This window comes from Tachypleus tridentatus, chromosome 1 (assembly GCF_004210375.1).
Source record: "Tachypleus tridentatus isolate NWPU-2018 chromosome 1, ASM421037v1, whole genome shotgun sequence".
Lineage (NCBI taxonomy): Eukaryota > Metazoa > Arthropoda > Merostomata > Xiphosura > Limulidae > Tachypleus > Tachypleus tridentatus.
In genome coordinates, this window is record NC_134825.1 from 27,989,934 (window position 1) to 28,003,896 (window position 13,963).

Sequence of the window (13,963 nt, forward strand, 5' to 3'; positions counted from 1 at the left end):
TAATTTTACAGGCTTTACTTACATAAGGAATTATTAATTTTGTAATTGTTTCTCTATTCTCTTTGGTAGGTAATCTGTAATACGGACGAGATATACATGCATACATAGTTTCCCTTATATGGTGCGACCTAGTTAGATCGTAACGAAGCTCTTATCTAAGAAAAAACTTCACCTGTGATGTTATCTCTATTCATTTGCAGTTCGTAAGCTACCAATACAACCAGTTCTATCAATGAGAAAAATAGGAGGAGTGGACATAGGTTATTGGCCGAGCATAATTTTATTCACAAGAATGTGATGTTTTTAATTTAGACCGCATGCCTTTGGAATAATTACAAACTTGGAAATGCTGATTTTGAAAACCTTTCTCGCAGCCAGAAGACACTTATGCTGTGTAAGAAACATGGAAAATCAAATCAAATTACACATTGTGGTAATATCTTCATGGCGTAGAATAATTATCTTACATAAGCGTCTAAACTGTAATTTGATCTTTTACATTCAGTGCAACTGTGTTAAAGACAATTTAAACATGTCAGTTTGGAAGACCTTTGGAGCCAAGGAGAGTTTTTGACAGGCATTTTTATTCATCATATTTTGGTGGGGATTTCACCATATTTATTATGTTTGTTTTTGGATTTCGCGCAGAACTACGCGAGGGCTGTCTGCGCTAGTCGTCCCTAATTTAGCAGTGTAAGACTATAGGGAAGGCAGCTAACTAGTCATCAACACCCACCGTCAACTCTTAGGCTACTCTTTTACCAACGAATAGTGGGATTAATCGTGTCATTATAATGTCCACACGGTTCAAAGGGCAAGCATGTTTGGTGTGACGAGCATTTGATCCTGCGACCCTCATATTGCTTGCTACTCGAGCACCCTACCATCTGGCCATACCTGATTGTGTTTATTATTCAGTGGAAGTTTTATTATTCAGGTTATTTGATGGAGGTTTGTTATTACAGTTACAGCTGCTTAGAGATCCTGACTGTTTCGACAGATGGTTTTATATACAGCTAAACAATGACTTTTTTTTTACTCTTTTTTAGATGCAAGTTTTATTGTGCTCATGTTCTGTTTTTCATTGCCCTCTCCAAGGGTAAACACATCGATGATACATACACTAGCTAATAATGATTTGCTAATGACTTACCTAGCTGTTTGTGTACAGAATACCAGTCAAGTAAGTTGTTTCAGAAACACGCATAGTTTTAATCGTCCAACAAAACTAGGTCAAAATGGCCGCCATCGACGTGTATTGCAGTAACACATAGTCCCTGGGTTAATTGGATTGGCAATGTAACGTTCTTGCTGCCAAGAATGATGTTGTGTGAGAACACAGGCCACGAGATTACACTGTCGACTAGAAATAAAAAGGGAGTTTATCTGATAAATTCAGGGGTGCTTTCTTTTGTCAATTTTCTTATAATTTTTTTCAATAAAAATTATCTTTAAAGATTATAGTATTTAATTGGATGGTAAACTATTCTAAGAGAGAGAAAGATGTGTGACTAAACACAGCTTAAGTCAGCGATAACATAACATCAAGTAAAAATAACATAAGGTTGAAACTATCAAGATACAACTATAAAACTATTAAAGTACTTCATGTTCTTTTGGCTAATAAAGTTTTTATTATTTTTCTTTTATTATTATATTTTTTAAAGTTAATATTACAATAAAATGTCTCATAATTCCATGAAATTGGAAATACTGGCGAGCATAGAACAAGATTTGTTTCGAAATTTTATATATATTATTTGATATTCTGAAAAGTGATTGTAATTTGCGAGGTTATCAATCAAAATACTTAGAAATTACACAATGAATGTATAAAAACGGTTTTTCAAGTTTCACTCGTTATAGAAAAAAATATTAAAATTTTAAAATTTAATTGGGCGACGTATAGAGGCAGACTGGCGTATGAACCGGTTTAAACAGAAATATGGAAAAGTAAACAAGTAAATAAAAGAATTATCTCAAATGGAATTCAGCGTTCTTTCTAAAATGATTGAAAATTAGTAGTTAAACTTTTCATTTATGATTACAATATTATTCATTTGATGTACTACATCTAATAATCACGTTTCCATAAAAAAGAAAGGTGAATATAATAACTACATTTTTATTTCAACTCTTTTGTTCCATATCGTTATGAGTTGCATCTGATACAAATATTTTGTGCATTCATTATTAAGAGCTGTTCAGTATGTTTCATTATTTTCAAAAATTTTACTTTTTTTGATTTCACTTGAATCTATTGTTTGTAATTCAGTTTCTCAAAATGAATGATATGGTTGTAATTAAATACAATAGAGCTTTATCAGAATACATTATTTTGAATGAAATAACAGCTATAACATCTATTCTCTAAGGAGTTATTCACATTTGAGCTGTTTTATGTTCCTACTCCGTCTACACAATTTTTTTTTATGAAAATGTTTTGACCAAACAAATATTTTATAAACTTTCGAAATAGTTGAAATTGCTTTTATGTCAAAGTGTGCTTGTTGTAAGTATGTCATGTTGAGAGACATAAAAATTAAACATTTTTATGGTTTTGAAATTAGAGACTTTAACCCTGTTTTCTCATATATGTTTTTTCCCATATGAATAAAAACGAAAATCTCCATTCGATGAAAATGTGATAAAAACTTTTATTAATACTATTTTAGGCAATATTTTTAATTTAGTTGTTTGCTAGAAGAGTTGCTAACACGATGATGACGTTAGATTTATAAATTTTGTAAACGTGTTCCCAGAACACTCAGGATGTTCTTAAATGTTCGTGATCGTGTTACGTATTATAATTTATTTCGGACGAACCTCCCATTTATTGTGTTACTCTACTACTTATCAAGATTTCAAATAAACGGATATTTGAATTTAAAAGTTAACTAAATGTCGCTTTGTATCAAACTTATGATATTTGCCAACAATATTGATACACAATTTTCTTTCTTAACAAAAATGTATTTTAATATACAAACAACAATAATTTATAATAACAGTTATTACAAATATTGGTTTATAAACAAGAATTTTAAGAATTTATGAACTATACTGAGTCTTAATCATGTTTAGAACTGAATGTTTTATCGACGCTCCAGGTTCATGAAGAACAAATTAATTCTGAATTCATATTGTTATTTCTCGCTAGTTACCTGTCTTTTCATGGCTGGCCTCACACCGTTGCAAGTTGACTTTATATCGACGAAGATATTTCATGTTCTTGTAAAAATACTAACGTCCGAACTTAATTCACTAAAACTGTTCGTTTGTAATGTTGAAAATCTATAAGCGTCCCTGGCCTGATTCTGTAGTTTTCCAATTGATAAGCGTTAATCACATTATAGCTTCCGGAGCTCATAGCAACCAAATAATATTCTGTCACTGTCTCTTGAAGCGTCGATTTATAAACTTCTAGAGGAGGTTGTATAAGTTTCAATTGGTAACAATATTGGTAACCACTTGTATTTTACATATACCGTGAGACTTGCGCAATATACATTTAATAATATACTTTACATGCATTAAACTGAAACAAACATAGATATTAAAATAAATGTATAAGGGTAAATACGTTACATTAGAAATACTTTAAGAAATATATAGAAACAATGATACGTTATAGATATGAGAATTAGTGAAGCATTCCAGGGTTCCTGCATTAATGTAGAAATGAAATTTTTTGACTCTTCCATGACCTTTCAATGACCAATTTGTGTATGTTATACATAAATTGAAGTTGGACATACGTTTTCAAATCTAAATATAAGAAAAATATTAGTAAATATTGTTTTATATAGTAAAAGGGCAGTAATATTTTACAACTAATCTAGCAGTTTTCAAACGTAACCGACTTATTTAATAAAAACGTCAAAGTTAGTTTTCCAGCTTCTGTTCAATTTTTACTTTGAGAGCCTTTAAGAGTTTTTTCTCTTAAATCTTTCTTTAACAAACTGGCCACCGTAAAGAGACTAAAGTTGTTTTTGTCAGCTTTCGCAAACTTTCGTCAGCTGTTGAAAGAAGCTGCTTAATGTCAGACTAAGGTCTGATCTTCTAATATTTGATATCTTTCAGTTCCAATGCAGTTTTCCTTAGACTTTCATTTTGTCACTTTCTGTCGTTTCTGCTTTCTGAATTTTTACCCTTCTATGTACGTCTTATACCCTTGTCTTGAATTTCGAACAAAGGTAAGCATTGTTGAAATTATATTTATGTTAAGAAAACCCCAAGCATGTCTATTGCGATCATTTATGACTGCCATAGCATTGTAAATTGTGTGTAAACCATAAAATCTAAATTCTAAGAGGTGTCTTCTTGTATTGAGTTTATTATATTAAAATCAGCTATTAATATCTGGTAAACAATTTTACAACCAAAATCTATGACGACAGGGAATAGTTTGTGAAATGTATCAGTGATATTAACATCTTAAGAGTTCTAATTTGATTTATCTTATTTGGACAGTTTTTCATCCCAAAAGAAAGCATCAATATCAAAGTGTTTTACCGTGAGAGATCTCTTCAAACTCTCATCAAACAAAATAACATATTTACCAGACTTCTAGATTTTCTGATGTAGTATGGAAATAATATATGGCGCTAATACATTTTCGGTTAAGTATGATGTTTTTTCTTCCTCACATGAAGACGTTATGGAAATTTCATTGTTTGAGAATATGTTCTTAAAAGTTCTGTGATCCCTTCACTTGAATGAAATGAATTATGAAAGTCAGTATTTCTCAAAGTCTATAAACTATCTGATTTTAAAACATCAGCAGGAAACAAATGAATGGATGCAGGAATATAAAGTGGTGATAGTCGTGGTGTTAGTTTGGACAGTTTCCATTCAGGTGATTTGAAGAAGGTGCTGATAATAGTATGCATGCTTACTATTACCTTCATTGTTTTCACGTTATCTTCACGTTTCTTTCTTGTCATAAGACTGCAAAAAGCTTTTTCTCCCATGTTTTCGAATAAGTTCTTAAATAGTTCACATCTTGCTTTACTAGGGTATGAATATTTTTCTAACTGTTTCTGGTAGTTTTGATTTGAAAACCAGCTTATTTAAAAAAAAAATGGCTCGGAATTTTACAAACCTGCAAATAAATGCAAATACAATTTTAATTTACAATACAAATAATGATATTATTTTGTATTGGTTATTCAACATATATATTCAACAAGAAATATATCAAATTATTATTCATTACTGTTAATTTTTACATTTGGTAGAATTTATTACATAATGTTTATTATAAGTTTGTTATTAGGATTTGTACACTCACTAAGAATCCTTATTTTTATTATAATATATTAGTACGCATCATTAAAATTTTACTACTTGTACAAAAGCCCATCAAAAATGATGGGAAACCAAAGCCTACTTAATATGAATCCTCCAATATGCATTTGCAATTTTGGCTCTTGTAAACAGACGTAAAAGACACGGAATCTTCTAGCTTCAGAATACCAAAACCTTTCATAAGCAATATCTTCTTTACCTAAAGAGTTTCTCTTCCCAGCGTCGATCCTTGTCTCAGAATTTACTGATCACAGTTATTTTCTTATTGAATCAATTGCATCATTGTAATAGTTCTATTAAAACTACATTTCTTGTAAATACTCAATTATCACTCAATAAATTTCCCTGATTTTCCTAGTTAGCAACAAACGAATTCAAGTTTTCCACAACTCTAATTCTTGTTAATGCCACGTACAACTGTTCAATTCCAAACACTGGTTCTGGCAAGAATTTTCAAATTCTATCGAATAATTATCCTTTAATTACGAATGTACGTATCTTAGGAAACTGCCTTCTTCTCATAACAAATTGCAAATTAGTTTTAATCGGTACTAACTCAGTCCTTGGCATAAATACTCATTCTTCCTTGTTACTTCATTGGTTTTCCCGCATCAATAAAACGACTATGCAATCTTCTTACAATCAATCTCATTCCATTCAATATACCTCACTCTTTTGGACTCAAGTTTTTTATAAGCATTACTGTCAGCCCAACTTTCAACTGCAATATATGAGGTAGCATTTCAGATGGTGTTTGTTTAAGTATTCAGTTCGAAAATTGATGTTAGTTTCTTTATTTTGAGTCACAATTAAATCGTCTCCGTTTCCATATTCCAACATCCAAATATTAAATAGTTCCTGACCTGCAGTTCTCATGTTGGCAGTCAATATCCAAATTTCGACATTTCCCCACAATGGCAAACTCTTGAGGCATGATTCAATAATATTTGCAATTGTACATCATGGTATAACATTGGCAGTCTGTCTGAAATCGCCTCTTACAAGCAACACTCTTCCTTCAATTGTTTTAACATTTTACAACAAATCAATAATGTACAATACGAGGACTGTTAAAAAAATACGCGGACTGACGTCATAAAACAAGATGTACTTTATTTAAAAGTTACAGGTCTGGGACCCCTTCAAAGTACTCTCCTCCTCAACGCACACACTTATCCCGACGGTGTTTCCACTTGTTGAAACAGTCCTGGTATGCTTCTTTTGTAATGTCCTCCAGCTCCTTCGTCGCATTTGCCTTAATCTCGGGAATCGTCTCAAATCTTCTTCCTTTCAAGGGTCTTTTGAGTTTGGGGAACAAGAAAAAATCGCAAGAAGCAAGGTCAGGTGAGTAGGGGGGTGGGGAAGAACAGTGATCGAGTGTTTGGCCAAAATTTCACGAGTTCTGAGAGCTGAATGGGCTAGAGCGTTGTTGTGATGGAAAAACCAGACACCACTCCTCCACATTTCTGGCCTTTTGCGATGGATGTCGTCCCTTAGACATTTCAGAACTTCAATGTAGCAAGTCTGGTTTACTGTGGAGCCTTCGGGGAGGTACTCGTGGTGAACAACACCCTTAGCATCGAAGAAAACTGTCAGCAACACCTTGACCTTGGATCAAACTTGGCGAGCTTTTTTGGGTCTGGGGGATGTTTCACCCATCCACTGGGACGATTGGACCTTCGTTTCAATGTCATAACCATAAACCCATGATTCATCACCTGTTATGATCCTTGACACTAAGTTTTCATCTTTTTCTGAACGATCAAGCAGTTCCTGACAAACCTGGACGCGATGGGCTTTTTGTTCGTCCGTCATCACGCGTAGCACAAATTTCGCAGCAACGCGGTGCATCTTCAATTTTTCGGTCAAAATCTCGTAACAAGATCCAACTGATATACCACACTCTTCAGCAAGCTCCCTGACAGTCAGACGTCGATTTGCCCGCACCAGGGTGTTGATTTTGTCGACGTGTGGGTCGTCAGTTGACGTGGAAGGACGTCCAGGACGCTCATCATCTTCAATGGACTGTCGACCATCCTTAAAACGTTCATGCCACTTTAAACATGCCATACGCTTCATAGCAACATCACCGTAAGCCGTGTTAAGCATAGCAAAAGTTTCAGTCGCAGATTTTCCAAGTTTAACACAAAATTTCACAGCAAGTCGTTGCTCCTTCAGGTCATTCATTCTGAAATCCGCCAAACGAAAAAATCGCACTTCACTTAAAACCGCGTAGCTAATACACAAATGAAGATATCTGCAATCGGGAAATAGCGTCGTAATCAGCTGATCTGTGCAAACCTAGCGACACCAAGCGGATTCTCCTGGAACCAACTGGAGCCGCGCAATTCAAACAGTCCGCGTATTTTTTAAATAGATCTCGTACATTTGTAGATAACGTAGATGTTTCATCAGCTATTAATAAAACCGTCTATAGTATTCATTGTGAGTCATTTGATGAAATACTCATTTATAAAGAAGATGTTTCCAAGATTAGTATAAAAAGTCTAAATCCACTAGGAATCATTCTTTTATCACAGAATAAGTCAGCTGCAATTCTAGTAGTAGGAAAAGGAAAAACAGTTTGATTTCTTCCTTTGGTAAAACTCGTCAATGTATTATAGAAATAAATTTTGCCACATTCTTCAGAATCACACAAGAACAATAATCGTTAATTTACTTCTTTATCACTTATTGTGTTAATTATTTGCTCAAATTAATTTGTATGCACTGGATTGAAACTTTTAATTCGCTCTTCGGTTTCTTTTACTTCCCACTTGGCATTAATTTAATGTTCATAGTTTTCCAATGGACCTGGATTTGACAAACCTAACTCTAAACATCTGAGCCCATGAATTTTCAATATTGCCTCAATTTCCTGCAGCTCTCTTCTTATTGACACTGCATGACTATGGTTTCTGATAAAAGTTTCAAACTGCTGGTACAGTGCAAGAGAATCTTTGTCTATTTGATCCACATATAAAAACAAATGTTCGTCTCAACTGAATTGGTGTGACAACTGTTGAAGCACCATTAAAATGTCTCCTTCATTCAACATTATAATCCAACACGTGTTTGCGATTAGCTGCTTTTCTAAAAGTTTCACAAATCTGGTCATTCACGATTCTTATATTTTAAAATTCTGTGCTACACGAGCACGCAACAGTAAATGTCTCAAATACAATCCACCTGTATCTCTTGGACTCACTGAGTACATTTTTGGAATTATTTTATGAGCTCTTCATTACTTGTCCTGCTATTAAAAAGTAGTGGTAAGATATATCTGGATAAAAAAACTGCCTCTCTTTGTTCATCCTCTCGATTCTACTGAAACAATTCAGTCAATTAAGTATTTCTTGCATCTGCTCAATCCAATGTTTCCTGCTCACCGCCTTCTTGAAATAATAGCAGTTTTCTCTTTCTAAATGTACTACTGGTATTATTATAGTAAAAACATTTTGCATATTAATTTCCAACAATCTTTAGGTTGGATTAGGTAAACTAACATATCTTGCATCCAAACGTTAAGCGACCACGTCATGAACTATATTACCGCTATTTGCACTTTCTGGAATTTCCACATTAGCACAATCATAGCCCTTATATAAATACTTGAAAACGTACTTCACCAATTTGATTGATGTGCATAACTCAACGTTGATACTACAGTTGAATCTGTAGCTTCATCTTAAAATCTCGTGCCACAAAATTAGGCCTCTTTGACAGTTTGTTGTGCATCAAAAAAAGTGTCTCTTATGTCCGGCCAGTTAGGATTGCAGGTCATTCATGCAAGTAATTCTGGTTTTCCGTATTTTCCAACGATGGGCATCGCATATTGAAAATGCTCTGCAATGTTTTGTGATGATAGCAGCATTATCATTCACATGATATGTAATCCAATATTATTGGCCACATTTGCTAATGCTCTATATTGTTCAACTTGCAATATTCATTGCCGCATCCTTGAAAATTGAAATAATTCCTTTCAACTTGTGGATGTGAATCAACAGTCAATTGTTGAAGTAGTTTGCCAAAATGTATAATAAGGTTAAACCCTTTAAATCTCACTGTTATTTGTGCAATTTTATACTGTTACATGCTAATGTTCGTTCGTCTCACATTTTCTCGACATTCTGTATTAATCTCCATACATCGTGGGAAGTCTGATTCCACAAAAAGAAAAATGCATCATAAGCCACTGGGTTTAAGTTCAGGCTAAAATGTTCAAATTAATCATCTGAGTATTAGGATCCCATGAGTACACATGATAATCCCTTCCAAAGGGTTGTTATCCATCTATTCCTAAATATCATTGCAACTTCGCCATCTTCTTCTGTTTGCATTCATATGTCGTCTGAATTCCATGTTTGCCACTGATAAAGTTCTCTTTTCAACAACCACCAACTCTTCTTCATCATGCAAGTTTGATAAGCCTTTGCAAAAACATTATTTTGTCTAATTATGCTGTTTAATTTTTTATAACTTCTACAATACATTTGCTCGGTTTTTCATTCTTTCCTCATTTGCTGCACCTGGAACTACTACATATAACTGAGAAGACTGTTTTTGAACATTGCATTTGATGCATAAAAAGATGTTTGATGATATATCTGGGCGTGAGCTCTAAAACAAGAGGATCATGTTCTATGTGATCTACAATCTGAACTCCGGTCGATGAAAACGCAAAGCAGAGTTGTCAGATCTGATAGCTTATTTAAAATTTCGATAGTGTTGATGATTAATGTTACTCATTGGAGTTCTTAAATACTGTTTAACTTCTCTTCTTGAAGCCCAAATCACTTTTCCTTTGTGGCAACAACTGTTGAACCTTTCATCACTTGGTCACACAGTTCTGAAGTTGATCGAATTGCAAAAATTACAAATAACATCCGTATTTCCAATAATGTGCTGTCCTAACCCACTTTGATTAAAAGTATTATTGTCAACTGTCTTTTGTTTCTCTTCTAATCTGTTTCTTCTTGTCACCGATTTTGAAAACGGTTTCTTCTGTACCGAGCATCTAAAGCTCGTCTGTTAGTTACTTGTTATTCACCATGGTTAGCTCTGTGTCTTTGTTGCCTTTCTCTGGCTAACTGACGTTTCCCGTGCGCAGTTATGTTCCATAGTTTTAAATAAAAGTAGCAACAGACCGTGATGCCTCGGACAACTGCGCATGCTGCGTTCGATCGGAAATTTTCAAGACCAATTATCTCATTCCTTCGTAATTTATTTTCTACATTTTCCTAACATATAGTTATTCTAATTTTTTACTGCTAAATTTATAGTGCAAAAGCCCATCGAAGGTATTCCGTAATAATTACCATATTGTGCTAATTTTTTACTTATTTTCATAACCTTGGATATGGTACGAATGCACTTCCGTTTTTTCAATCACGTCATAATGATGTAAATTATGCGGTGTCACACAGAACGCCATATCTGATCTGGTCCTGGCAACATCTTCCTTGGCAAGCATAATATGTAGGAAAAAAGTGTTGAAATTTAGAAGCTATTTACGCCAAATGAATGATCGATCCTAATAGGTGAATGATAATCAAAAGAGGAAGTGTTATAGGATAAAAAGTCGATTTTGACTTGTGAAATTCACAAAATTCGGAGAAAGTGAATGTGACCACCTGACGCTTGGGTTTTATGATTATAATTTATTGCTTCATATTTAAGACCCATTTCAAAAGGATCCATAAATTTCACAAACAAAATCTTTGCTATAAACAATTAGATCTGGGCTTTCCGAGAATAAGCTGCTACTAGATTAATGCCTTTCATAATAGCCAATATTTGGTTTGGCAGAGACGAATGTCCAATACATTGTTAGGGTTTGATTTATTTTTCATTATTCTACCAAATGCGAGTCTTTTTGTATAATATGATGAGTATGCCAGGCATGTGTTAGTGCGGTAAAACATAATTTTGAGAAAAATGAAGATGCCACAATATTTTTAACAATCATAAATTTATGAACGATTTTAGTTACGCTGTACACTTAATAAAATATTAAATGAAATATTTAATAGCGTAAGTTATAACATATTATATACTTGAACAAATTTTAGATGTAGAAATATTACTCTCTCTCCATAAATGGCATAAGTACATAGGGAAGTATAACGAGAAGAAATTTTAGCACAAATTAGAACTATCACTAGGACTAACAAACGTCGGCATGCACGTGCAAGTGGCAATGGAAAAAGGTTTAAAGAAAAAAAATTGAACGAAGACTTTAAGTCCAAGTAAAATTTATTATCATTTGTTACTTAGACATGTCTATGAATCCAGAAAAATTGGCTGATTTCATTGTAAATGAGTCCAACTAGTTGACTTTTGCAGCTAATATTGGATACATTTTGTGTTATTCTTTTTGTAAAACTAAATTTGACATTAGATCAATACCTAGACTTACTAGAACTATTATACGTATAACTGAGTCTGCTTCTTATACCATATGTACGGATAATTTTGTCAAGGCCTAATGTTAGATGATAATCTAAATATGTAAATAAATGTTAGGCCTTTACCTGTGCAGAAGTAATTAGATTCCTAGACTCATCAGTATGTTGTAATGTATATCTAGATTCAGGGATTATATGTAGATCTAGTTGGTACATTAAGATTAAATAATAACATCAGACAAATTAGATCCTAACGTTAGTCATATTAGGGTTTGACTGTTAATAGCAGGAATAATTTAAGACCAAGTCTATGCATACATGCTTAGAAGCCGTATTGAGTGCATTATACAAAATTATAATCTATTAAATCTTAAGTGAAAACTTATGCAAAATTGTAGCCTTTTAACTCTGAAGTGAAAAGAAATATTAGCACTTTTATTATATTATAATTAAACTTACTTGCAGCGATTATCAAAGCATTAAAAACAGTTTTTTTAATTGGTTAAATCATGGTATCAACACATTAGTTAAAATATGGTGATCATGTTTTCGAGCCCACACAGTATGTCAGACGATAACTTGCACATGCGCACACGGCAAAACAGTTAATTTCATCAATTGATGTTTTCAACAAACTGTTTATTAATTTCAAACTTAATTCTTGTGTTTACGCTTTGATAACTTTCAAAACTTTTCCCAAAACTTTCAGAATTTTCAACAACATCTCAAGGCCTGGAAATGATTTCAAAACAGTTACAAATTTAAAGGATTTTCAGTACCAAGGAAGTTATGATTATTTAAATTAGTGTTAGTTACAGTGTGCATTCAGTTGTTCTTTCAATTATCCGGGAAATTGTACAAGATTATTTGTATATTAGTTGTAGTAACATAAGAGATTAAATTTTCACTGAAAGTGAAACTATTATTTGTAGACATAGATCAAAAAATGTATACAAGTGATGGTAATTTGTAGCAAACATTAAGACTTCGTTATCGTGAGGTTGACTGAAGATTGTTTTATTTTCATTATGTAATTTAAAAGAACCCGCAGAACGATACAAGGGATAAAACCGTTGCGATAATACTGCCCTGGAACTTATGTTGTAATAATTATTTAGATCAGGTAAACGCCCTCATGATTGTGGAAACGACCACTCTTCACAGTAGAATGTAAAATACGCTAGTTTAATAACAGCTTTAGTTTACAGTGAAAAACTAATTTTCAAATTTCAAAACTAGAAAGAAATTGCTAATGGTCAGTATATTTCAAATAATTATAAGTTTTTAACAGTACAAGGTATGTCGGAATGTTGTGACGTTTTTATAGTGCACTATAAGCGTCCAAATCATTTAATGTACCTACCATAAATATTTTCAAGTAAAATATAATCTTAATTGATAAAATATGTATTGGTAAGGAATGAAAATGTATTAATTCTATAAGATCTAGAAACATCGATTTGATGTACGTAATGTATGGCTTTATTTTGCTGCATTGTTAAAACAAACTAAAGAACTAATGGATGAAATAGTTTAATAATTTATAGTTTCCATATACGGATTATGTATCTTCTGCAAATAAAATACACTGCTGGCCAAAATCTTAAGGCCAATGAACATAAAGAAAATGTGCATTTTGTGTTGTTAGACTCAACCACTTATTTGAGTAGATCTTCGAAAGATTAAAAAGAAAGAAAAACAAACAAACTTTTTTAGCATTTAATAGGGAAATTTAAACTCTATGAAATTACCCTAAATACTAGCTGGTCAAAAGTCTAAAACCATACTGAAACGAAGCGTTAATCGGTAAACACAAAACGAAATTTAGTGATTTGTGTTCAAGCATTAGCGTTGTCAACATCTCCTACTGACATCTCCTGTGTTACATTGCGTAAAAATATGGCAAAGGTTTAAAAGTTGACAGAGTTTGAACGTGGCAGAATTGTCGAGCTGCAAAAGCAAGGTCTCTCTCAACGTGCCATCGCTGGTGAGATTGGGCGTAGTAAAACTGCGGGATACGGAACGAGAATTTCAAGAAAATTTCGCCGGCGTTGAGCAGGAGGATTTGACGGGTTGTCCGGCAAGACACCAGCTGATTATCGAACCAGATCAAGGCCCTTATGGACGCAGAATGCAGCTCAAGAACAATAAGACGGCATCTACGAGAGAAAGGCTTTAAAAACCGTAAACGTCTTCAAAGGTCACGCCTCCTTCCACACCACGAAACAGCTCGGTTAAAATTT

At 33.3% G+C, this 13,963-nt stretch overlaps 1 protein-coding gene across 1 annotated transcript in view; it reads right to left on the reverse strand.

Moving 5' to 3' along the window:
* Positions 1 to 1,159: 1,159 nt before the first annotated feature.
* LOC143245295 (glutamate receptor ionotropic, kainate glr-3-like) overlaps positions 1,160 to 13,963 on the reverse strand; it is a 78,298-nt gene continuing 65,494 nt past the window's right edge. The window contains exon 10 of the mRNA XM_076491517.1: positions 1,160 to 1,363. Coding sequence (XP_076347632.1) covers positions 1,234 to 1,363 — 130 coding nt within the window. The 3' untranslated portion in view covers positions 1,160 to 1,233. The remainder of the gene's footprint in view (positions 1,364 to 13,963) is intronic.